The 20,584-nt window shown below is 45.1% G+C and overlaps 1 protein-coding gene across 1 annotated transcript in view; it reads right to left on the bottom strand.

The window, feature by feature from the left end:
• atg4a (autophagy related 4A cysteine peptidase) overlaps nt 1-20,584 on the bottom strand; it is a 64,001-nt gene that overhangs the window by 26,889 nt on the left and 16,528 nt on the right. The window contains exons 5-9 of the mRNA XM_033030159.1: nt 20,121-20,222; nt 13,361-13,433; nt 11,104-11,183; nt 6,416-6,600; nt 1,984-2,062 (exon numbers count right to left, since the gene is read on the bottom strand). Coding sequence (XP_032886050.1) covers nt 1,984-2,062; nt 6,416-6,600; nt 11,104-11,183; nt 13,361-13,433; nt 20,121-20,222 — 519 coding nt within the window. The remainder of the gene's footprint in view (nt 1-1,983; nt 2,063-6,415; nt 6,601-11,103; nt 11,184-13,360; nt 13,434-20,120; nt 20,223-20,584) is intronic.

Here is a 20,584-nt window from a genome sequence, read left to right as displayed (position 1 = left end):
TAGAGAGAGCTCCAAATGAATGTTGGCCTGTTGGAGAATGAATTTCAGGAAATAACAATGGGGAACTAGGAAATGCCAGAAGAATTAAACTAATACTTTACTAGAGTTTTTACGGCAGAAGATACCGTATGATAATCCCATCAGTACTGAATAATGCTGAGGAAAATTAAATACCAACACTACCACAAAATAATTAGCATTCAACAGGCTGAAGGAGCTCAGAGGCTGACAGGTCCTCTGGCCCAGACGTTTGCATCCTTGGATCCTAAAATAAATTGAGGTTGTGAATGTCAAATGATTGGATTTTTATTGCATTTAAATGGAGATATATTGCAGAAGGCTGCAGAACAAATGGATTAGGGGTCATCGCAGAAAGTATCATTGCATTGCAGCAAGTGAAAGGAATGGTGGCCCTTTTTTCAAATGGCTTTTTCTAAGAGGGCTGGAATATAAAGGTAGAGAAATCACTCCGCAATTGTAGCTTTTTGACCACCCTATCTACCAGCCACTCCATCTTCAAGGAAACATGCACCTGCACTCTTTGATCCCTCTGCTCTACAACACTCCCCAGACCCCTGCCATTCAGTGCATATGATAGAGCCTGGCTATTTGATAAGAGCCGACAGGATCCAAAACCATGTGTCCGATTTAGGTTTGGTCAGTTTTGCACATTCTCTGGCTTGGGTCAGTTTGCGATTGGATGGGTTTTCATTTTATCAAGGCAATAATAAAATGGCACTTGAACTAAATATTCCCAACCCATGTAATATTTTGACAAACTATGATGCTGTTATACTAGCAGCTCGGTGGGAATAGGCCTGCTGCGGCACAACATTATAATAGCTTCAAAATCTCTAGTACTCTTTCCCCAGAAACTGTGGTTACTGACAAATCCCTTGTTTGAATAATTTTATTGTCATGTTGAATGCATAATTGAGGCATTTTGTGCACTTGGTAAATAGAACATAAGTAGCAGGTCAGCATGTGAAGTTGGGATAGTTTGCTCTGCAAAAATACAGTGTTAACTGAGAATCTAAAATTATTTTGTAGAAAAACTTAGATCAGTTTAACAGAATTTGTTGGTATAATAGATAATATTTGACTGGGTACAGACACAAAAAGCTGGACTAACTTAGCGGGTCAGACAGCATTTCCGGAGAAAGGGAATAGGTGATGCTTCGGATCGAGACCCTTTTTCATACCGAGAGTCAGGCTGAAGAAGGTTCTTGACCCGAAACGTCACATATTCCTTTTCTCCAGAGACGCTGTCTGACCCGCCGAGTTACTTTTTGTGTCTATCTTCAGTTGAAACCAGCATCTGCCGTTCCTTCCTACATATTTGACTAGGTTATGTTCCAGATCAAAGGAGCATCACAGAACCGATCAGGAGTTTGTGAATGAGCAAAATACTTTGTAAAGATGAAGGCATGGGGCATGTGGAAGATAACAGCAATCTAGCAATTGCTGAATCTGTAGCGATTTAGTAGTTGGAAACACCCAAGTCAGTGAAATGAGGAAACTGCAAAAAAAAATTCTTTCAACATTGTTTTAGTTTCACAAATCTCTCCTTACTTTCATTTTATAAAAGAAATATGGTAGCTGAGGCTAGTGAAAATAATGATATCGCAATAGTTGGAGAAAGGTTTTGGCGATATTCTGGATAAATCATTTTAAATCCCTTTGGCAACGAGAAGGTACCCATTCGTAAGGATTGGCAGAAATTGTAAAATCAAGGTGATGGTATATTTTGATTCAAGTACTACATTCAGTTTTGACAGTATTGTTTCCTAATATTATTAAAACATACAATATCTGATATATATCTCTTTTCCACAAGTATATATTTGCTATTATTCAACATTAGAATTAAGTACAGGTAGCAGCAATCCCTGTCATAGACTGCAATACCCAACATCACCACCTGGCAAAAGGGTGCAAACAACTTCAATTCTGTTCACTAATGAAGCTTGAATAATTACTTACCAAGAAATCCTATAAAATAATAAGCATTATTTGGTTTTCCACCTAAAACTCCTAATGACTGAGGCATCTTAAAACACTCCTGGAACAAGAAAAAAGAAAAACGCATCAGAATTTAAAATTATTTACTTTGATCCCCACAAGGACACAATGCTCAAATATTAGATCTGATAATCAATGAATAAACATAAAACACAGTAAGAATTATCTAAATCTAAACTAAAAAATTGCAGGAAGTATAAAGTAGGTCGGCCAAGTTCAATGAAACCAAGATTAATCTTCTGGGTGTATACCATTCCTTAGAACAATACAGTGACTCCAGTCTCAGCCTTGCTAACCAGATGAACTGCCAAAAAGGACGGCACAGTGGGTGCCTCACAGCACCAGACACCTGGCTTCCATCCCGACCTAGGGTGCGGTGCCCGCGTGGAGTTTGCACGTTCTCCCTGTATGCAAGTTTCATCTGAATGTTCCGGTTTCTTCCCACATCCCAAAGACATGCGGGTTTATAGGTTAATTGGCCTCTGTAAAATTCCACCCAACTTTGTAGGGAATGAAAGAGAAGATGGGTTGATCTGGTTGGTTAATGCGGACCGAGTGGAGGTGTTTGGCGAAACGATCGCCAAGCCTGGTCAATTCTTCCCTTCCCTCCCGCACCATCCCCTCCCCGGGCACTTTCCCCTGCAACCGCAAGAGATGCTACACTTGTCGCTTTACCTCCCCCCTTGACTCCATTCAAGGACCCAAGTAGTCGTTCCAGGTGTGACAGAGGACCACCTGCATCTCCTCCAACCTCATCTATTGCATCTGCTGCTCTAGATGTCGGCTGATCTACATCGGTGAGACCAAGCGTAGACTTGGCGATCGTTTCGCCGAACACCCCTGCTCGGTCCGCTTTAACCAACCTGATCTCCCGGTGGCTCAGCACTTCAACTCCCCCTCCCATTCCGAATCCGACCTTTCTGTCCTGGGCCTCCTCCATGGCCAGAGTGAGCATCACCGGAAATTGGAGGAGCAGTACCTCATATTCTGCTTGGACAGTTTGCACCCCAGTGGCATAAACATTGACTTCTCCAATTTCCGGTAGCCCTTGCTGTCTTCTCACCTTCTCAGCTCTCCCTCAGCCCTCGGACTCCTCCTCTTCCTTTCTTCTTCCCGCCCCCCCCTACCCTAAATCAGTCTGAAGAAGGGTTTTGGCCCGAAACTTTGCCTATTTCCTTCGCTCCAGAGATAATAATAATAATAATAATAAATTTTATTTAATGGGCGCCTTTCAGACATCTCAAGGACACCTTACATAGTAATCGGAATAACATATAATCGGAATATAACAAGTAATAAAGACATCACAGAGACACAAATTAAAAACAGAATTCAATCCAAAAACAGAAAATCAAAAACACAGTGTGAAGAGAGAGCAGCGGCAGCCAAAGCGCGCCAGCGTCCACTCTCTCTTCACGGCAGCCATCTTGGACACAGACCTACAGGACTACAATTAGACAAAAAAATCATCCCCCCACAGTGGATAGCACTGTGGGGGAAGGCACAATGTCCAGTCCCCACCCCATGTTAACCCCAAAGTCAGGCCTATTGAGGCCACCGCAATTGCCTCTACACCCGCTGAGTTTCTCCAGCACTTTTGTCTACCTGTGTAAGATTGTTTGACTGTTTAAACCGAAGATAGACACAAAAAGCTGGAGCACCTGACACCTCTCTGCTTTCTTGATCTCTCGGTGTCCATCACGTTGGACAGATTATCAACTGGCAGCTGCTACAAACCTACCAACTCCCAGTTTTCTGGAATATACCCCTATGGCAAATACACTATACCCTACTCTCAACTTCTTCATCTCTACTGCATCTGCCTCCATTCTAGAACATCCGATGACTTCTTTGTTACTTTTCGCCCTGCTATCATAAGGAATAGGAATAGAATTAGGCCATTCGGCCCATCAAGTCTACTCTGCCATTTAATCATGGCTGATCCATCTCTCCCTCCTAACCACATTCTCTTGCCTTCTCCCCATAACCTCTGACACCCATACTAATCACAAATCTATCTATCTCTGCCGTAAAAATATCCACTGACTTGGCCTCCACAGCCTTTTGTGGCAAAGAACTCCACACCCTCTGACAGAAGACATTTCTCCTTATCTCCTTCCTAAATTAATGTCCTTTAATTTGAGGCTATGACCTCTAGTCCTAGACTCTCCCACTAGTAGAAACATCCTCTCCACATCCACTCCATCCAAACCTTTCACTATTCTGAATGTTTCAATGAAGTTCCCCCTCATTCTTCTAAACTCCAGCGAGTACAGGCCCAGTGCCGACAAATGCTCAACATAAGTTAACCTCCTCATTCCTGGGATCATTCTCGTAAACCTCCTCTGGACCATCTAGAGTCTGCACAACCTTCCTCAGATATGGTGCCCAAAATTATACACAATATTCCAAATGCAGCCTGACCAGTGCCTTATAAAGCCTCAACATTACATCCCTGCTTTTGTATACAACCCTCTTGAAATAAATGCTAGCATTGAGTTTGTTTTCTTTCCTACCGATGCGACTTGCAAATAAACTTTTTGGGTTCTGCACCAGCACTCCCAAGTTCCTTTGCACATCCGATTTCTGGATTCTCATCCCATTTAGAAAATAGTCTATGCCATTATTCCTACTACCAAAATGCACGACTCCACACTTTGCTACACTATATTCCATCTGCCACTTCTCTGCCCACTCTCCCAACCTATCCAAATCCTTCTGCAGAGTCCCTGCTTTCTCTTCACTACCTGCCCCTCCACCTATTTTCGTATCATACGCAAACTTGGCCACAAAGCCTTCAATCCCCTCGTCCAAATCATTAATATACAACGTGAAGAGTAGCGGCCCCAGCACTGACCCTTGTGGATCTCCACTGGTCACTGGCAGCCAACCAGAAAAAGCCCCCTTTATTGCCACTCTTTGCTTTCTGCCATCCAGCCAACCTGATATCCATGCGAGCATCCGCCCTGTGATACCATGGGCTCTTATCACATATAGATCCCTCACTAGCATGTCCTCCGTGTCCCGTGATCCTGCACTTGCTCCCCCTCCACCCAGATGGAACAAGGATCCCCTTGTCTTCATCTTTCACCCAAACGGCCTCTGCATCTAAATCATCACCCTTTGACATTTCCATCACCTCCCATGTCCTACCATCAGTCACATTTTCCCCATGTCCACCCCTATTCACCTTCCATTCCGAGACCATTCCCTCTGCAATTCCTTGATTCACTCAACCCTTCCCAGCAAATCCACACCCTCCCAAGGAACATTCCTCTACAACCATAATAATAATAATAAATTTTATATTTAATGGGCGCCTTTCATACAAAATCTCAAGGACACCTTACATAGTAATCGGAATAAAAACATATAATCGGAGTAAAACAAGTAATTAAAGACATCACAATGACACAAATTAAAAACAGAATTCAATCCAAAAACAGAAAATCAAAAACACAGTGTGAAGAGAGAGCAGCGGCAACCAAATCGTGCCAGCGTCCACTCTCTCTTCACGGCAGCCATCTTGGACACAGACCTACAAGACTACAGTTAGACAAAAAAAAATCATCCCCCCACAGTGGATAGCACTGTGGAGGAAGGCACAATGTCCAGTCCCCACCCCATGTTCACCCCAAAGTCAGGCCTATTGGGGCCACCGCAGTTGCCTCTACGGAGGCCCGATGTCCCTGGCCGTTCTCACCGGGTGGTCTTGCCCCGGCGTCGGGAGAGTCCTTTCGGCGGCTGGGCCACTTGGAACGGCCGCTTCTTGGTTGGAGCCCACGGCTGCCGAAGCCGACAAGGCCGCGCCGGTTTGGCGCTCCTAGGCTCCAGATGAAAAAGTCGGCGCCCCGCTCTCCTCACTGCCGCCTTGCCGCCTCTACGCACGCCGTCTCTCCGCACGCCGCCTCTCCGCTCCGCAAACCCGCAGCCCGGAGATGTTGCTTACGGCGGTCCAGCTCGCCAGAGCTCCAGCGCATCGACCCAGGCAAGGCATCGCCCGCTCCGCTCCGCTCCAGCGCTCCAATGCAGTGCCGCCACGCAGGCCGAGGTGCTGGGTGGTTCCCGCCAAGAAACGGCGCTCCAAGCCCGCTGGTAGGCCACGATGACGGGTCGATGGGCAGCCCGGAAAAAAGGCTGCCACACCGACCAGGTAGGGACCTATAAATAAAGTAACACCTACCCCCCCACATTAAAAGACCATATCCCCTACAAAAAAAAACAAAAAAAAAAAAAAAAAAAAAAAAACAGGACTCACTAAAAACTAAAAAAACGGATTTAAGACGGACGGCTGCTGCTAGCAGCCGTTCACCAAGATGGCTCCTCCTCCTCCTCCTCCTCCATAGATGTAACACTAGCTCAACTTCACTTTTGGAAAGGACGATGGACTTACCTTTAACGCGTTGATGTAAACCGGATTGATGTGGTTTATTCCCATACGGAGTGGTATAATCAGCAAAAGTGGTTTCCAGTCTCGATGGTGCACAGATGCAGCCTGGGTTTTGGTAACATCACCTCTGTACAGAGACGTCTCCGTTTGTAGCCTGTAATTCTCAGACCTATTTTTGCACAATTTTTCTGAAACAATTTTAAAAATAAAAAAATTAACAAATGCACAAATTCAAAGCAGTAACCAGTGGAGAATACAAGGAAAAGGTGTAAAATATATTGTTTCTTAGAGTGTCTATACCAAAACATGTAATTTTCTTGAAAGTGGGTAGTCATATTCATCATCTATGCATTTTTCCACTGAGTGCTTCAATCTGCACATATATTGCCTTTGTTAGTTAAAAACCAGAAAAAATGCGGACTAAACTTCGATCAGGCAGCATCTGTGGAAGGAGAAATATTAAACGTCTTGGATTCCGAAATGCTTACTGTTTCTCTTTCCACAGATGCTGCCTGATCAGCTGAGTTTTTCCAGTATTTTCTATTTTTATTTTAGATTCCCAACAACTGCAGTTCTTTTGACTTTAGTTTAGTTTAGAGATACAGGCCCTTCGGCCCACCGAGTCCACACCATCCTGCAATCCCTACACACTAACACTAACACACACTTTAGGGACAAATTACATTTATACCATGCCAATTAACCTACAGACCTGTACGTGTTTGGAGTGTGGGAGGAAATCAAAGACCTTGGAGAAGACAAAAGGTAACTAAAAGGACAATACGGAAAGAAAAGATGAAGTACAAATGTAAGCTAGCCAATAATATAAAAGAGGATAGGCAGAGTTTCTACGGATATATAAAGAGTAAAAAAGAGACAAGAGTGAAAGTTGGGCCGCTGGGGAATGATGCAGGCGAAGTGATAACAGGAAATCAAGAAATGGCAGAGGAATTTAATAACTTTTTTTGCATCAATCTTCACAGTGGAAGACACCAGCAGTGTGCCTGCAATCCTAGAGTGTCAGGGGTTGGAAGTTAGTGGAGTTGTGATTACTAAGGAGAAGGTGCTAGGAAAAATGAAAGGTCTGAGGGTGGATGTTACCTGGACCGGATGGACAGCACCCCCAGGGTTCTGCAGGAGGTGGCCTCAGAGATTGTGGGGGTGTTACTTGTGAGATTTCAAGAATCACTAGAGTTAGGAATGGTTCCTGAAGATTGGAAAATTGCGACTATCATCCCGCTGTATAAGAAGGGAGCAAAGCAGAAGGGCGGAAACTATAGGCTGACTAGCCTGACTTCGGTGGTTCGTAAGATTTCGTAAGGCATAGTGTGGATATGGAAAAGATGTTTCCACTTGTGGGAGAGTCAAGGACTAGAGATTATGGTCTCAGAATTAAAAGGCGCTCTTTTGGAAAGAAGGCAAGGAGGAACTTCTTTAGTCAGAGGGTAATTAATCTGTGGAACACATTGCCACAGAGGGCTGTGGTGGCCAAGTCAGTGGATATAAGGCAGATAGAGGCAAATTCCTGATTAGAACGGGTGTCAAGGGTTATGTGAAGAAGGCAGGAAAATGGGATTAGGAGGCAGAGATCAACCATGGTTGAATGGCAGACTAGACTTGATGGGCCGAATGGCCTAATTCTACTCCTACAACTTGTGAACTTCATGCAGACAGCACCCGTAGTCAGGATTGAACCCGGGTTTCTGGCGCTGTCAGCACTTTAAGGCAGCAACTCTACCGCTGCGCCACTGTGCCACCCTCTGTTGATCTGTTTGAAATCAGGTTTCCATCGATTCTGGGCTCCTTTCACATCAACCTGAAAATAGGAAGCCACCTTGTTCAAAGCAGTGCAGGAGAAGGATTTAGGTTTTAGTGAAAGACATATTTAAATTAAATCAAAGAAAATAGGATTTGATACAAGCTATGGATGCCAAGTTCTGATGCTGACAGTTCAGTCTGGGTTTGAGACCACATTTGCGTTGTCTGTCATTTTTCTGACTTGGTCCCAATGCTTCAAGTGAGATTGTTTCACTGTCAGGTCCTGCAGTGTTGAAGGACTTGCTATCTAGCTCCAGTTTGCTTCCAGGCCTTCCACATCCAGGTGAGTGGGGAACCTAAACAACTAGCCATCCATACAATCGAGGCCACTGCTATCTTACATTATTACCACCAATGCAATAACCTAAGTATTAGGGCATTGACATGCTAATTTATACCCTAATATTTTTTGCATGTTTATTCACAACACCTGTGTACAATTGACAAAACCAGCATTTATTTGCTTAAAAATTGCACTAAAATATTTGAAACACTGCAATTTGTTTAACGTGTGCATTTCTCACTTTTAGCTAGGAAGTTCTCGTTCTTTGACCCAATTGTAAACATACCCATATACTGTAATTAGCTGATTTGGGAATTTCCCATTCTCTGCTTTCGAAGGTAAACTCTGTTGTATTTTATTTTTTAAACACATAGAATATTAGTATCAAGTGGGTTGGGGGTAGTATGCAAAGATGTGACATTCTGAATGCCGGTTTAATACAATTGTGCCACAGCAACAACTGGCTGATGGAAAGGGTTCAATTTCTTATGATGCTTAATTTGGGTTTGGCATGAGGTCGATACAGTTTCAGTTTAGTTTATTGTCAGGTGTACCGAGGTACAGTGAAAAGCTTTTTGTCGTGTCTCAGCAAAGGTCAACAAAAATGTCACCTATCAGCAAAAAGACAATACATGATTACAATCGATCCCTTTACAGTGTATAGATACATCATAAAGGAATAACATTTAGTGCAAGGTAAAGCCAGCAGAGTACAATCAAGGATAGTCCTAGGCTCATCAACGAGATAGATAGTGGTTCAGCATTGCTCTCTGGTTGTGGTGGGGTGGTTCAGTTGCCTGATAAGAGCTGGGAAGAAACTGTCCCTGAATCTGGTGGTGTGCATTTACACACTTCTATACCTTTTGCCTGATGTGAGAGGGGAGAAGATGAAGAGTGGCCAGAGTGCTTTTTGCTGCTGGACTTGCCGAGGCAGCGTGAGGTATAAATGGAGTCAATAGGCGGGAGTTTGGTTTGTGTGATGGTCTGGGCTGCGTCTACAATTCGCTGCAATTTCTTGCGGTCTTGGATGGAGCTGTTCCAAAACAAGCTGTGATGCATCCTAGTAAAATGCTTTCTATGGTGCACCTGCAGAAGCTGGTGAGAATTGTAGGGTGCATGCCACACTTCCTAAGCCTTCTCAGGAAGTAGAGGCGTAGAGGAAGTAGAAATAGATATTCTTGGAACTCCTATAATAGAATATTTTATTGTCAATCAATACTAGGATCTGTTTAGGTACAGATTGCTACAGATGGCATTCAACACTTGCACCAAAAATATGTAGAGACAGATAAATAAATCCTTATACAGGTGCACAACCTTTTATCCGAAAGCCTTGGGACCAGACACTTCTCGGATTTCGGAATTTTTCGGATTTCCGAATGGAAGATTTTTAGCGTAGATTAGGTGGGTAGCGAGGGCGGCTTGAAAAGTCTGGAGCGGCTGCCTCCTCCCCGGAGACCGGGGAATCATTGCTTAAATGTTAGTCAGTTAGTTTGGAGGGATTTTATGTGGGGGGGGTGAAGGGGGAAACTTTAATTCTTAGTCCCCTACCTGGTCGGAGAGGCGGGGAGCAGGCAATGCCTTACCGGGTCGCCGTGCGGTAAGCTCCGGAGCGCTGTGGCCGCCGACTCCCAACATCGCGGAGCTGGGGGCTGCGGGCGTCCGGCCGCGGGCGGAGCCGGTTGGAGCTCCGACCCCGGCAACTCTACCCCTGGCTGCGAGGCGCTCCAAATCCAGCGCAGCCCGCGGCCGGACGCCCGCAGCCCCAGCTCCGCGATGTTGGGAGTCGGCGGCGTCGCAGCGCTGGGATACCAGCGGGGAGCGGGCAATGCCTTACCGGGTCGCCGTGCGGTAAGCTCCGGAGCGCTGTGGCCGACGACACACAACATCGCGGAGCTGGGGCTGCGGGCGTCCGGCCGCGGGCGGCGCTGGATTTGGAGCGCCGCGCAGCCAGGGGTAGAGTTGCCGGGGTCGGAGCTCCAACCGGCGCCGCCCGCGGCCGGACGCCCGCAGCCCCAGCTCCGCGATGTTGCGAGTCCGTGGCCACAGCGCTCTGGAGCTTACTGCACGGCGACCCGGTAAGGCATTGCCCGCTCCCCGCCTCTCCGACCAGGTAGGGGACTAAGAATTAAAGTTTCCCCCCTCCCCCTGCCCCTCCCTTCACATAAAAGCCCTCCAAACTAACATTTAAGCAATGATTTACAGATGTTTAAGTGTCTCCCCGTTCTCCGGGGAGGAGGCAGCCGCTACAGTAGTACAGACCTGGGTTGACCGTGGGTCGTTTCGGGTTAAGTTTGGCGCCAAACGCGAGCTTTGGTGTGCAGACGACATCTTGGAAAAAATGTCCGGTTTTCGGAGCTTTTCGGTTTCCGGAACTCCGGATAAAAGGTTGTGCACCTGTACAATGTAGTTTACAAGTAACCCCCTTATTGCTGACATAACAATCCCACTGATCTAGCCGGCTGTGGAACAGTTTGTTGCATTAAATTGCAGGTCACACCACCTTAATCTCACTGTATCCTGCAACATTTCCTTGTTAAATAACAGACTATGGATTGGTAATTACATAAGCAAAAATAATAAGACTTACTGATATCTTCAATAACCACAGTATTATCCATAGAAATGTAAACTGCCAGTGCATTCCAGTCGTCAAATAATGTAAGCTTCCTGTGGGAAAATAAACATTCATCTTGGAGATAACGGAGGAACAGAAGGAGCATGCTATGAGAATGCGGGGTCACTTGGACAGGTTGGGTGAGTGGGCAGATGCATGGCAGATTCAGTTTAATGTGGATAAATCTGAGGTTATCCACTTTGGTACCAAAAACCAGAAGGCAGATTATTATCTAAATGGTGTCATGTTGGGAAAAGGGGAAGTACAATGGGATCGGGGGGTCCTTGTACATCAGTCAATGAAAGCAAGCATGCAGGTACAGCAGGCAGTGAAGAAAGCGCATGGCATGTTGGCCTTCATAACAAGAGGAGTTTAGTATAGGAGCAGAGAACCTTCTGCAGTTGTACAGGGCCCTAGTGAGACTACACCTTGAGTATTGTGTGTAGTCTTGGTCCCATAATTTGAGGAAGGACATTCTTGCTATTGAGGAAGTGCAGTGTAGGTTTACAAGGTTAATTCCCAGGATGGCAGGACTGGCATATGCTGAGAGAATGGAGCGGCTGGGCTTGTATACTCTGGAGTTTAGAAGGATGAGAGGGAATCTTATTGAAACATATAAGATTATTAAGGGTTTGGACACACTAGAGGCAGGAAACATGTTCCCGATGTTGGGGGAGTCCAGAACCAGGGGCCACAGTTTAAGAAAAAGGTGTAAGCCACTTGGAACAGAGATGAGGAAACACTTTTTCTCACAGAGAGCTGTGAGTCTGTGGAATTCTCTGCCTCAGAGGGCAGTGGAGGCCGGTTCTCTGGATACTTTCAAGAGAGAGCTAGATAGGGCTCTTTAAAGATAGCGGAGTCAGGGGATATGGGGAGAAGGCAGGAACGGGGTACTGATTGGGGATGTACAGCCATGATCACATTGAATGGTGGTGCTGGCTCAAAGGGCCGAATGGCCTACCCCTGCATCCATTGTCTATTGTCTATAAGGAATGGAGAGAAATGCATTCCTAGATGTGATTACGTAAAGCTAAATTAAATTAGATATAATCCAATCATTTAAAAATTGAATTAAAGACATTTTTAGAATCTTAATCGTGTACACATTAGGACTTCCATTTGACTGTAGCCTTCACTCTTTGATAGCATAAAGCTCCATTTAAGAATACTGAAAAGGATCTCCATTGAACTTAATCCCCACAAACTGAAAGGCAAGAGATGGCCCTAACCCAAAATGTCACCTTTTCATTTACTCCAGAGATGCTGTCTGACCCGCTGAGTTACTCCAGCAATTTGTGTCATTTTTTATAGGCCACCATCTACAGTTCCTGACAATTTGTTTTCATGATCATTATGACTGGCCTTTAAGTCAGAGTCTTGACTTCAGACTTGAACACAAAATACTAGGCTGATTCTCCATTGCTGTTGTGAGAGAGTATTACATTTTCAAGCTGTCCTTTTTCAGATTTGAGGTGAAATTAAATCTACTCCCCTAAATGAACGCAAATGATTCGGTGACACTATCCCAAAATTGCTGACCCATAATATTCCCCCAATCAACGTCTATAAGGGAATATTTGATCATCATTACATTGCTGCACGTGGTAGCTTGATTGGTTGCCATAGACAATAAGTAGGCCATTCGGCCCATCGGGCCAGCACCACCATTCAATGTGATCGTGGCTGATCACGGCTACATTCACAACAGTGACTATTTCAAAGACAGTACTGCATTGTGTAGAAATGCTTCAGGATGACCTGAGACTGCAAAACCTACTACGTCAATAGACAATAGGTGCAGGATTAGGCCATTCGGCCCATTGAGCCGGCACCGCCATTCAATGTGATCATGGCTGATCATCCCCAATCAGTACCCTGTTACTGCCCTCTCCCCATATCCCCTGACTCCGCTATTTTTAAGAACCCTATCTAGCTCTCTCTTGAAAGCATCCAGAGAACCTGCCTCCACCGCCCTCCGAGGCAGAGAATTCCACAGACTCGCCACTCTCTGTGAGAAAAAGTGTTTCCTCGTTTCCTTTCTAAATGGCTTACCCCTTATTCTTAAAAGGAATGTCAACTCAAATCCTTTTATACGTCCATAATCAGCATCAGAAGCAGTTGAAGCCACATGTTACTTATTTAGATATTATGCTACTCTAAACACTTAACTACAGAGAAAAGGATGCCTGCATGCCCGGTGGCATTTTTCACATTCTAAATATTCACTTACTTTAAGACTTGAGCCACTGTGTTGGGTCCGTACCATTCCCCTACAGATTTGCCCTCCCCCACGCCCATCTGAGCTGTTAAAAAGATTTAAAAAAAGGCAAGAGTCAGAATTTCATCAGGACAACAATGAGTGTGCATCACAATATGGTTCTGCAAGAAAGCCATTCAATCCTCTGAGTGATATGCTTGGCTGGTGACATGCAATCAGGCTCAAATACAGAGCTGTCAGTTCATAGCATTTTGGTAACACAGCCAATTGTTTACTTATCCAATCCAAAGAGATAAAATTAGCTTTTCTGGCATTTTTTTGTATCAGAAATCCTGTGCATAAACCAGCTTTGTTAATGACAGTTCAGACCAGCTTTGGCCAGCTGCTGTATTTTTCTGGCATCAAACACTAGCGCTTACCTCACTGAAACACTGCATTTGAATTAACCATTTCAACATTGTAGAAAGAGTTGCAAATTTTCATTTAAATTATCACTAGTTTTCACTAATTGACCAGACAGCTTCTTATTCAAAATTTATGACTATGCCTTCACTGATATACAGACTTGTGTTTCCCCCATGACTGGAGAAGCAGCTCAGGGTTCATGAGAACAGGTCCTTCAGCCATCCGAGTTCACACTGACCACATCCCACCCATTTACACTGATCACGTTTATCGCCCACACTCATCTGTAATCAGTGCTAGTGGAGACAGAAACAGAGGTCATACTTCAGCTTGTGAAGTACAGGTCCTCCCCAGGTTACAAACCCCTGACTTATGGATAGCCTGTACATCTGAGCTAGTGTTTGGGGAGCTGGCAGGATGGCTCTGCCGGTTGTTTCAGTGCTGCAGGCAACTTCTGCCATTTGGGAACTCGGTTTGCTGCTGCAAAGGTTGGGATATAGTATAGCATTCTCGTAGCATGAATGAAACAACCCCGACTTGCATTCCATGCAAAGCATAGTCATTACTGAGTATAGATAATAGTTACCTTGACGATCAGATTCACATTAGTTTATTGTCATATACCAGATTGCGATGAGGGATCGCATGACCCTCATGCAATAAATACAATAAGTACAGATCCACGAGCATCGAGTGGTGGCGCCATCGCCTGCAGCTGTTCGTATTTTCATCCTTTTAAAAAATATTTAGTCCATCAAAAAGTTTTGTTTTGAAGGTCTTTTAGTCTTTTTATGAGGGGGGGGGGGGAAACCTGTTTTTCACAGTCGTTACCTGGGTCGAGAATGCGTCTTTTTTCCAAGCCGCATCTTCGCCCTCTCCTCGCGGCCTACCATCTGGAGTAGCGCGGCCTTTCCTGCCGGAGACCAACCAGAGCTTCAGCAGCGGCGCAGCACTGAAGTACCATCGCGAAGCGGCCGATGCCTTACTAGGGTCGACGTGTTGGAAGCTCCGAGTGCTGGGACTGCTGACTTTAACACAGTGGCGCTGTGGTCTGCGGCGCTGACTTTAACATCGCGGAGTCCTGGGATCTTTCGCCGAAGACTGCCGTGTGGAGCTCCGCCCAGCTCGGCCTGTGGACTTCGGGAGCCGCGGTCTCCGGTAGGAAACGGCCAATTCGGAAACTCCAAGCCACTGAGAGTGTTCTGCTGCCGCCGGAGTTCCATCATCCCGGCGAGAGGGCCTGAAACATCGGGCCGTCCGTAGCGGCAACTGCGGAGGCCTCAAATAGGCCCCGACCACAGGTGAACAAGATGAAGAGGACTGAACTTTTATTGCCTTCCCTCACAGTGGGAAACGTTGATTCCCACTGTCATCAGCGCCTCTACTTCCTGAGAAGAATACGGAGAGTCGGATTGCCAAGGAAGACTCTCTCTAACTTCTACAGGTGCACAGTAGAGAGCATGCTGACCGGTTGCATCGTGGCTTGGTTCGGCAATTTGAGCACCCTGGAGAGGAAAAGACTACAAAAAGTAGTAAACACTGCCCAGTCCATCATCGGCTCTGACCTTCCTTCCATCGAGGGGATTTATCGCAGTCGCTGCCTCAAAAAGGCTGGCAGTATCATCAAGGACCCACACCATCCTGGCCACACACTCATCTCCCTGCTACCTTCAGATAGAAGGTGCAGGAGCCAGAAGACTGCAACAACCAGGTTCAGGAATAGCTACTTCCCCACAGCCATCAGCTATTAAACCTGGCTCGGACAAAACTCTGATTATTAATAACCACTTTCTGTTATTTGCACTTTACCAGTTTATTTATTCATGTGTGTATATATTTATAAAATGGTATATGGACACATTTATCTGTTTTGTAGTAAATGCCTAGTATTTTCTGTGTGCTTATGCAAAGCAAGAATTTCATTGTCCTATACAGGGACACATGACAATAAACTCACTTGAACTTGAACTTGGATGTTGTATGTTTTATGTTAAATTCTATAGTGTTGTGTTTATCTTATTTGGGTGCTGCATGGTAACTCAAATTTCACTGCACCAATTGGTATATGTGACAATAAATGTCCTTTGTCCCAAACATAATGACAAATGCATGAATAGCAGGAGGATGCAAAGATTGCAGTGTAAACGGAAATAATATACAAAAAACAAAACAATTGAAAGGCTGATTGAGTAGGAAAGAACTGCAGATGATGGTTCAAATCAAAGGTTTAAGTCTGAAGAAGGGTCTTGACCCGAAACGTCGCCCATTCCTTCTCTCCAGAGGTGCTGCCTGTCCCGCTGAGTTACTCCAGCATTTTGTGTCTACCGAAAGACTGATTGAGGCAATTAAGAGTCAGAATATGCGGTAGCACCACCTGGAAGGGGGTGTGACAGAGGTGATTGACTCACAAAGCTGATAGCTGTGAGGAAGAGTACCACATCATTGCATCTTGCTGCAGAATCAGAAAGGTTGAGTTAACCAGCTTGGTTTAATGATGGCTGGCCTATGTTTTTCTTTAAACTTATTGCCAGGTGGCCGCTTTTCAGATTTATGAATGGTTCAGGTTAAGAACAGTTCTCAGCAATGCAATATTGTCATAATCTGGTGAGGATCAGTGAAGATTTATTTTTTCTTGTAGTCGTACTTTAGTAAGAGTAGCTAACAGTTCCTACACTTGCATGGCCAGGCAGCTGTCACTGGGGGCATATTGAGGCCAATATATCAAGAAACTGACCAGAGACCTTCACCCTTGCCTGCTGCACACAGTACTTGATGTGGCTTCCTCTACAGCAGCAAGACGAAACACAGACTAGGCGACCACTTGTCAAGCACCTGTACTCGGTCATCCATGGCCATCTGGATTTCCTGGTTGCCAGCCATTTTAATTCTCCTTCGCATTTTCACACTGACGTATCTGACCTCGGCCTCATTCACCATCGGGTAGATTACAACCCAACAGAATGAACAGTAAATTCTCAAATTTCAAGTACGTCGCACTGTCTGTCCCATTCTATTTATCCTGGTCCTCTCTCATACTCCCTTCTTCCTATCGCATCCCCCCTCCCAATCACCCAATTTCATCCCTCCCACCACATACTAACCCCACTGGAATCCCCTCCCCATTTCTCTTAGTTCCCCTATCCCTGTTGTTCCAATCTGCCATCATCCCTCATTCAATTCCATTCCTCACCACCTTTTCCCATCAGATTCCAGAACCTACAGCCTGACCCACTAGGTTCCTCCAGTTGAACTCATTTTTCTGCTACAATTTCTAGCATCTGCGGCCTCTTGTGTCACCAAAGTTTCATCTGCCTCAATTTCAATATGGAAAAGTATTAAGGACATGCTATTATAATCATAGTTTATTTCTTGGTCAGTGACTATGTTTCACAACTGGCCCGCTCCTAGAACAGAGAGGGTTGTGGTGGAAGGATGTGATTCTGACTGGTCTGCTCCAGTGACTTTGCAGGGATCTTTTGTTTGTGATTATATATGTCAATGTAGTTGGGTTGGTTGGTAAGTTTCCATAGGACATCAAAATTGGTGGAGTTGCAGACAGTGAGGAAGGAGGTCAAAGTATATAGTGGTACATTGATCAACTACAGAAATGGGTGGAGAAATAGCAGATGGAGTTTAATCCGAGTAAAAGTGGGGTGTTGCACTTTGGGATGTCAAAGTATACCGTTAATGACAAGATGAAGAGAGGAATGTTGGAGTCCAAGTCCAGAGCTCCCTGAAAGCAGCAGCACAAGTATCACAGCACACAAACAGACACTTTGGCCCAACTCATTCATGCTGACCACATTGCCCCATATAAGCTCAATTATCAATGGTTCAATAGCTCTTTATTGTCGCATATATCGAGGTAGAGTGAAATTCTGTTTTTGCATACTGTTCAGTAAAGTATTACCATACATAAGCACAGTCTCAGATCAAGTACAATGTGTACATTTGCTAAGTTTGACTCGTATCCCACTAAACATTTATTTTCTATGTACCTATCAAAGTGTCTTTTACATGCTATTATAGTTCCTACCTTAACTGCTTCCAATTAGAATGGTAAAGAAGGCATGTGGTATACTTGCCTTCATCAGCTGGAGCATTGAGTATAAGAGTCAGGAATAGTCCCGCTCAGTTACTCCAGCAATTTCTGTATATCTTCGGTGTAAACCAGCATGTGCAGTTCCTTCCAACACATAAGAGTCAGGAACTCGTGTTGCAACCTTGTCTGTTTGAATGACAATAAAAGGCATTCTATTCTATTCTATTCTATATTGGATTTTGATATGACAGCATATGGAGTATTGTGTGCAGTTCTGGTCACCCTGGGGATGTTGTAGAGCAGAGGGCAGGTGCATGGTTCCTTGAAGGTAGAGTCGTAGGTAGATAGTGTGGTCAAAAAGGCATTTGGCTCATTGGCCTTCATCAGTCAGAGTATTGAGTCTAGAAGTTGGGAGGTCATGTTGCAGGTGTATAAGATGTTGGCGAGGCCACATTTAGAATATCGGGTTCATTTCTGGGCACCATGTAATAGGAAAGATGTTGTCAAGCTGGAATGAGCATAGAGAAGATTTTCGAGGATGTTGCCAGGACTAGAGGGTCTGAGATATAGGGAGAGGTTTAGGCTGGAACTCTATTCCTTGGAGCACAGGAGGCTGAGGGGTGATCTTAAAATCATGAGAGAAATAGATTGGGTAGATGCACAGAGTCACTTGCCCAGAGTAGGCAAATCGAGGATAGGAGGATCATAAGATCATAAGTGATAGGAGCAGAATTAGGACATTCGGCCCATCAAGTGTACTCTGCCATTCAGGGTCCCTACCTGGTCGGAGGCAGCTTTAGCCGGGCTGCAGCTTCGACCCGTCCTCACGGCCTACCAGCGGGCCTGCAGCGGCGTTTCCTGTCGCGGACCGCCCAGAACCTCGGCTTCGGCGGCGCCACAGCGCTGGAGCGCTATCGTGGAGCGGGCGATGCCTTGCCTGGGTCGCCGTGCTGGAGCTCCGGTGAGCTGAGACCGCCGAGAACAACATCGCGGAGCTGCGGGACTGTGGAGCGGCCAGCTGCGGGCAGCGGTGCCAAACTTTACACTGGGAGCCTGGGATCTCGCGACGAGATCGCCAGTTGTGGAGCTCCAACCGGCGCGGCCTTGTCGGCTTCGGAAGCCGCGGCCTCCAGTACGGAGGTGGCCGCTCCAGGGTTCCCATGCCGCTGTGAGGACTCTCCCGACGCCGGAGCACCACCACCCGGCGAGAACGGCCAGGAACATCGGGCCTCCGTAGAGGCAACTGTGGAGGCCTCAATAGGCCCGACTATGGGTGAACTGGGGTTGGGGACTGGACTTTGTGCCTTCCCTCATGGTGGGAGGGTGTTCTTTGTGTTTAAGACTCTCATTGGTGTTATGTCTGTATTCTTTTTTTGTGTGCTGCAAAATGGCAAAAAGCATTTCACTTCATTACACCTAGGTGTATGTGAATGTGACTAATAAAAACCTTTGAATACTTTGAATCATAGCCGATCTATCTCTCCCTCCAAACCCCATTCTCCTGCCTTCTCCCCATCACCTCTGACATCCGTACTAATCAAGAATCTATCTATCTCTGCCTTAAATATATCCACTGACTTCCGTGGCAAATAATTCCAGATTCATCACCCTCTGACGTCTAATGTGAAGGGGAAAAGATTTAATAAGAACTTTTGTCACACAAAGAGTGGTGGGTGTAGGGAACAAGCTGGGACATGTTGGCCGGTGTGGGCAAGTTGGGCCTAAGGGCCTGTTTCCACACTACCACTCTATGACACCCTATAAAAGGAAGCATATGGAGGCATTGGAGAGGATGCAGAGATTTACCAGAATTCTGCCTGGATTACATTGTATTAGCTGCAACAAGAGGGTAGACAAACTCGGATTGTTTTCTCTGGATCATCGGAGATTGAAGAGAGCCCTGATAGAGGCATGTACAATTATGAGAGGCATGGATAAGGTAGGCAGTCAGAAACTTTATCCCAGGTTGGAGATGAGGGCATTAGCTTTTAGGTGAATGAGGAAAAGTTTAAAGGAGATGTGTAGGGCAAGTTTTTTTTTTTTTAAACACAGAGAGTGGTGGTGCCCTCTGAGGAGTGGTGATGCAGGCAGACACAATAGTAGCATTTAAGAGACTTTTAGATAGGCACATGGATATTCATAGAAATGGATCACATGCAAGGCAGAGGCGATTAGTTTAACTTAGCATTATGTTTGTCACGGCGATTGTGGCCCAAAGAGCCTCTTCGTGTGCTGTAGTGTTCTATGTTCTGCACCATTGTAGAGTAAATGCGCCGCTAATTCTCAGCAGTTTTAATGTTGTTTAATAAATCAAATCTCCCTTACCCATTTGGTGAATCGAGTAACAACTATCCTTTCTGTCCAGAAAGCACTGTAGAATCCGGTAATAAGACTCCGGCTGCCATTTGCCTTTCTCCCATCGCCAATCTGCATCAAAACATTTTGTTAACTAACTAATCAAAACACATTTACATAAAAGTTAGCTTAAAATTATCTTGCCATGTATTAACATTAATACCTGCTTGTTTCAGTACTGCATTTAATCAGGGTAGCTGCTAAGAAAAACAACATTTTTTAGAGGAATTACTCGACTACAAGCATTGGTATTGTTTTATTAACATCAGAAGTGTCGTCAACACACACCTAAAATCAACTAAGTTAATGCTTCGCAAGTCAATATTCTCAACTTCGTCATTTTACATTGAAGAAGCAATGCAATGGAAGCAACTAAATTAATTTAATGGAGAAGAAGATTTAAAATCAATTAATATACAAGGACTACAGAATGT

This window comes from Amblyraja radiata, chromosome 12 (assembly GCF_010909765.2).
Source record: "Amblyraja radiata isolate CabotCenter1 chromosome 12, sAmbRad1.1.pri, whole genome shotgun sequence".
Taxonomy (NCBI): Eukaryota; Metazoa; Chordata; class Chondrichthyes; order Rajiformes; family Rajidae; genus Amblyraja; species Amblyraja radiata.
The sequence above is the reverse complement of the archived record's forward strand: the minus strand, read 5'-3'. Positions and strand labels throughout refer to the sequence as shown.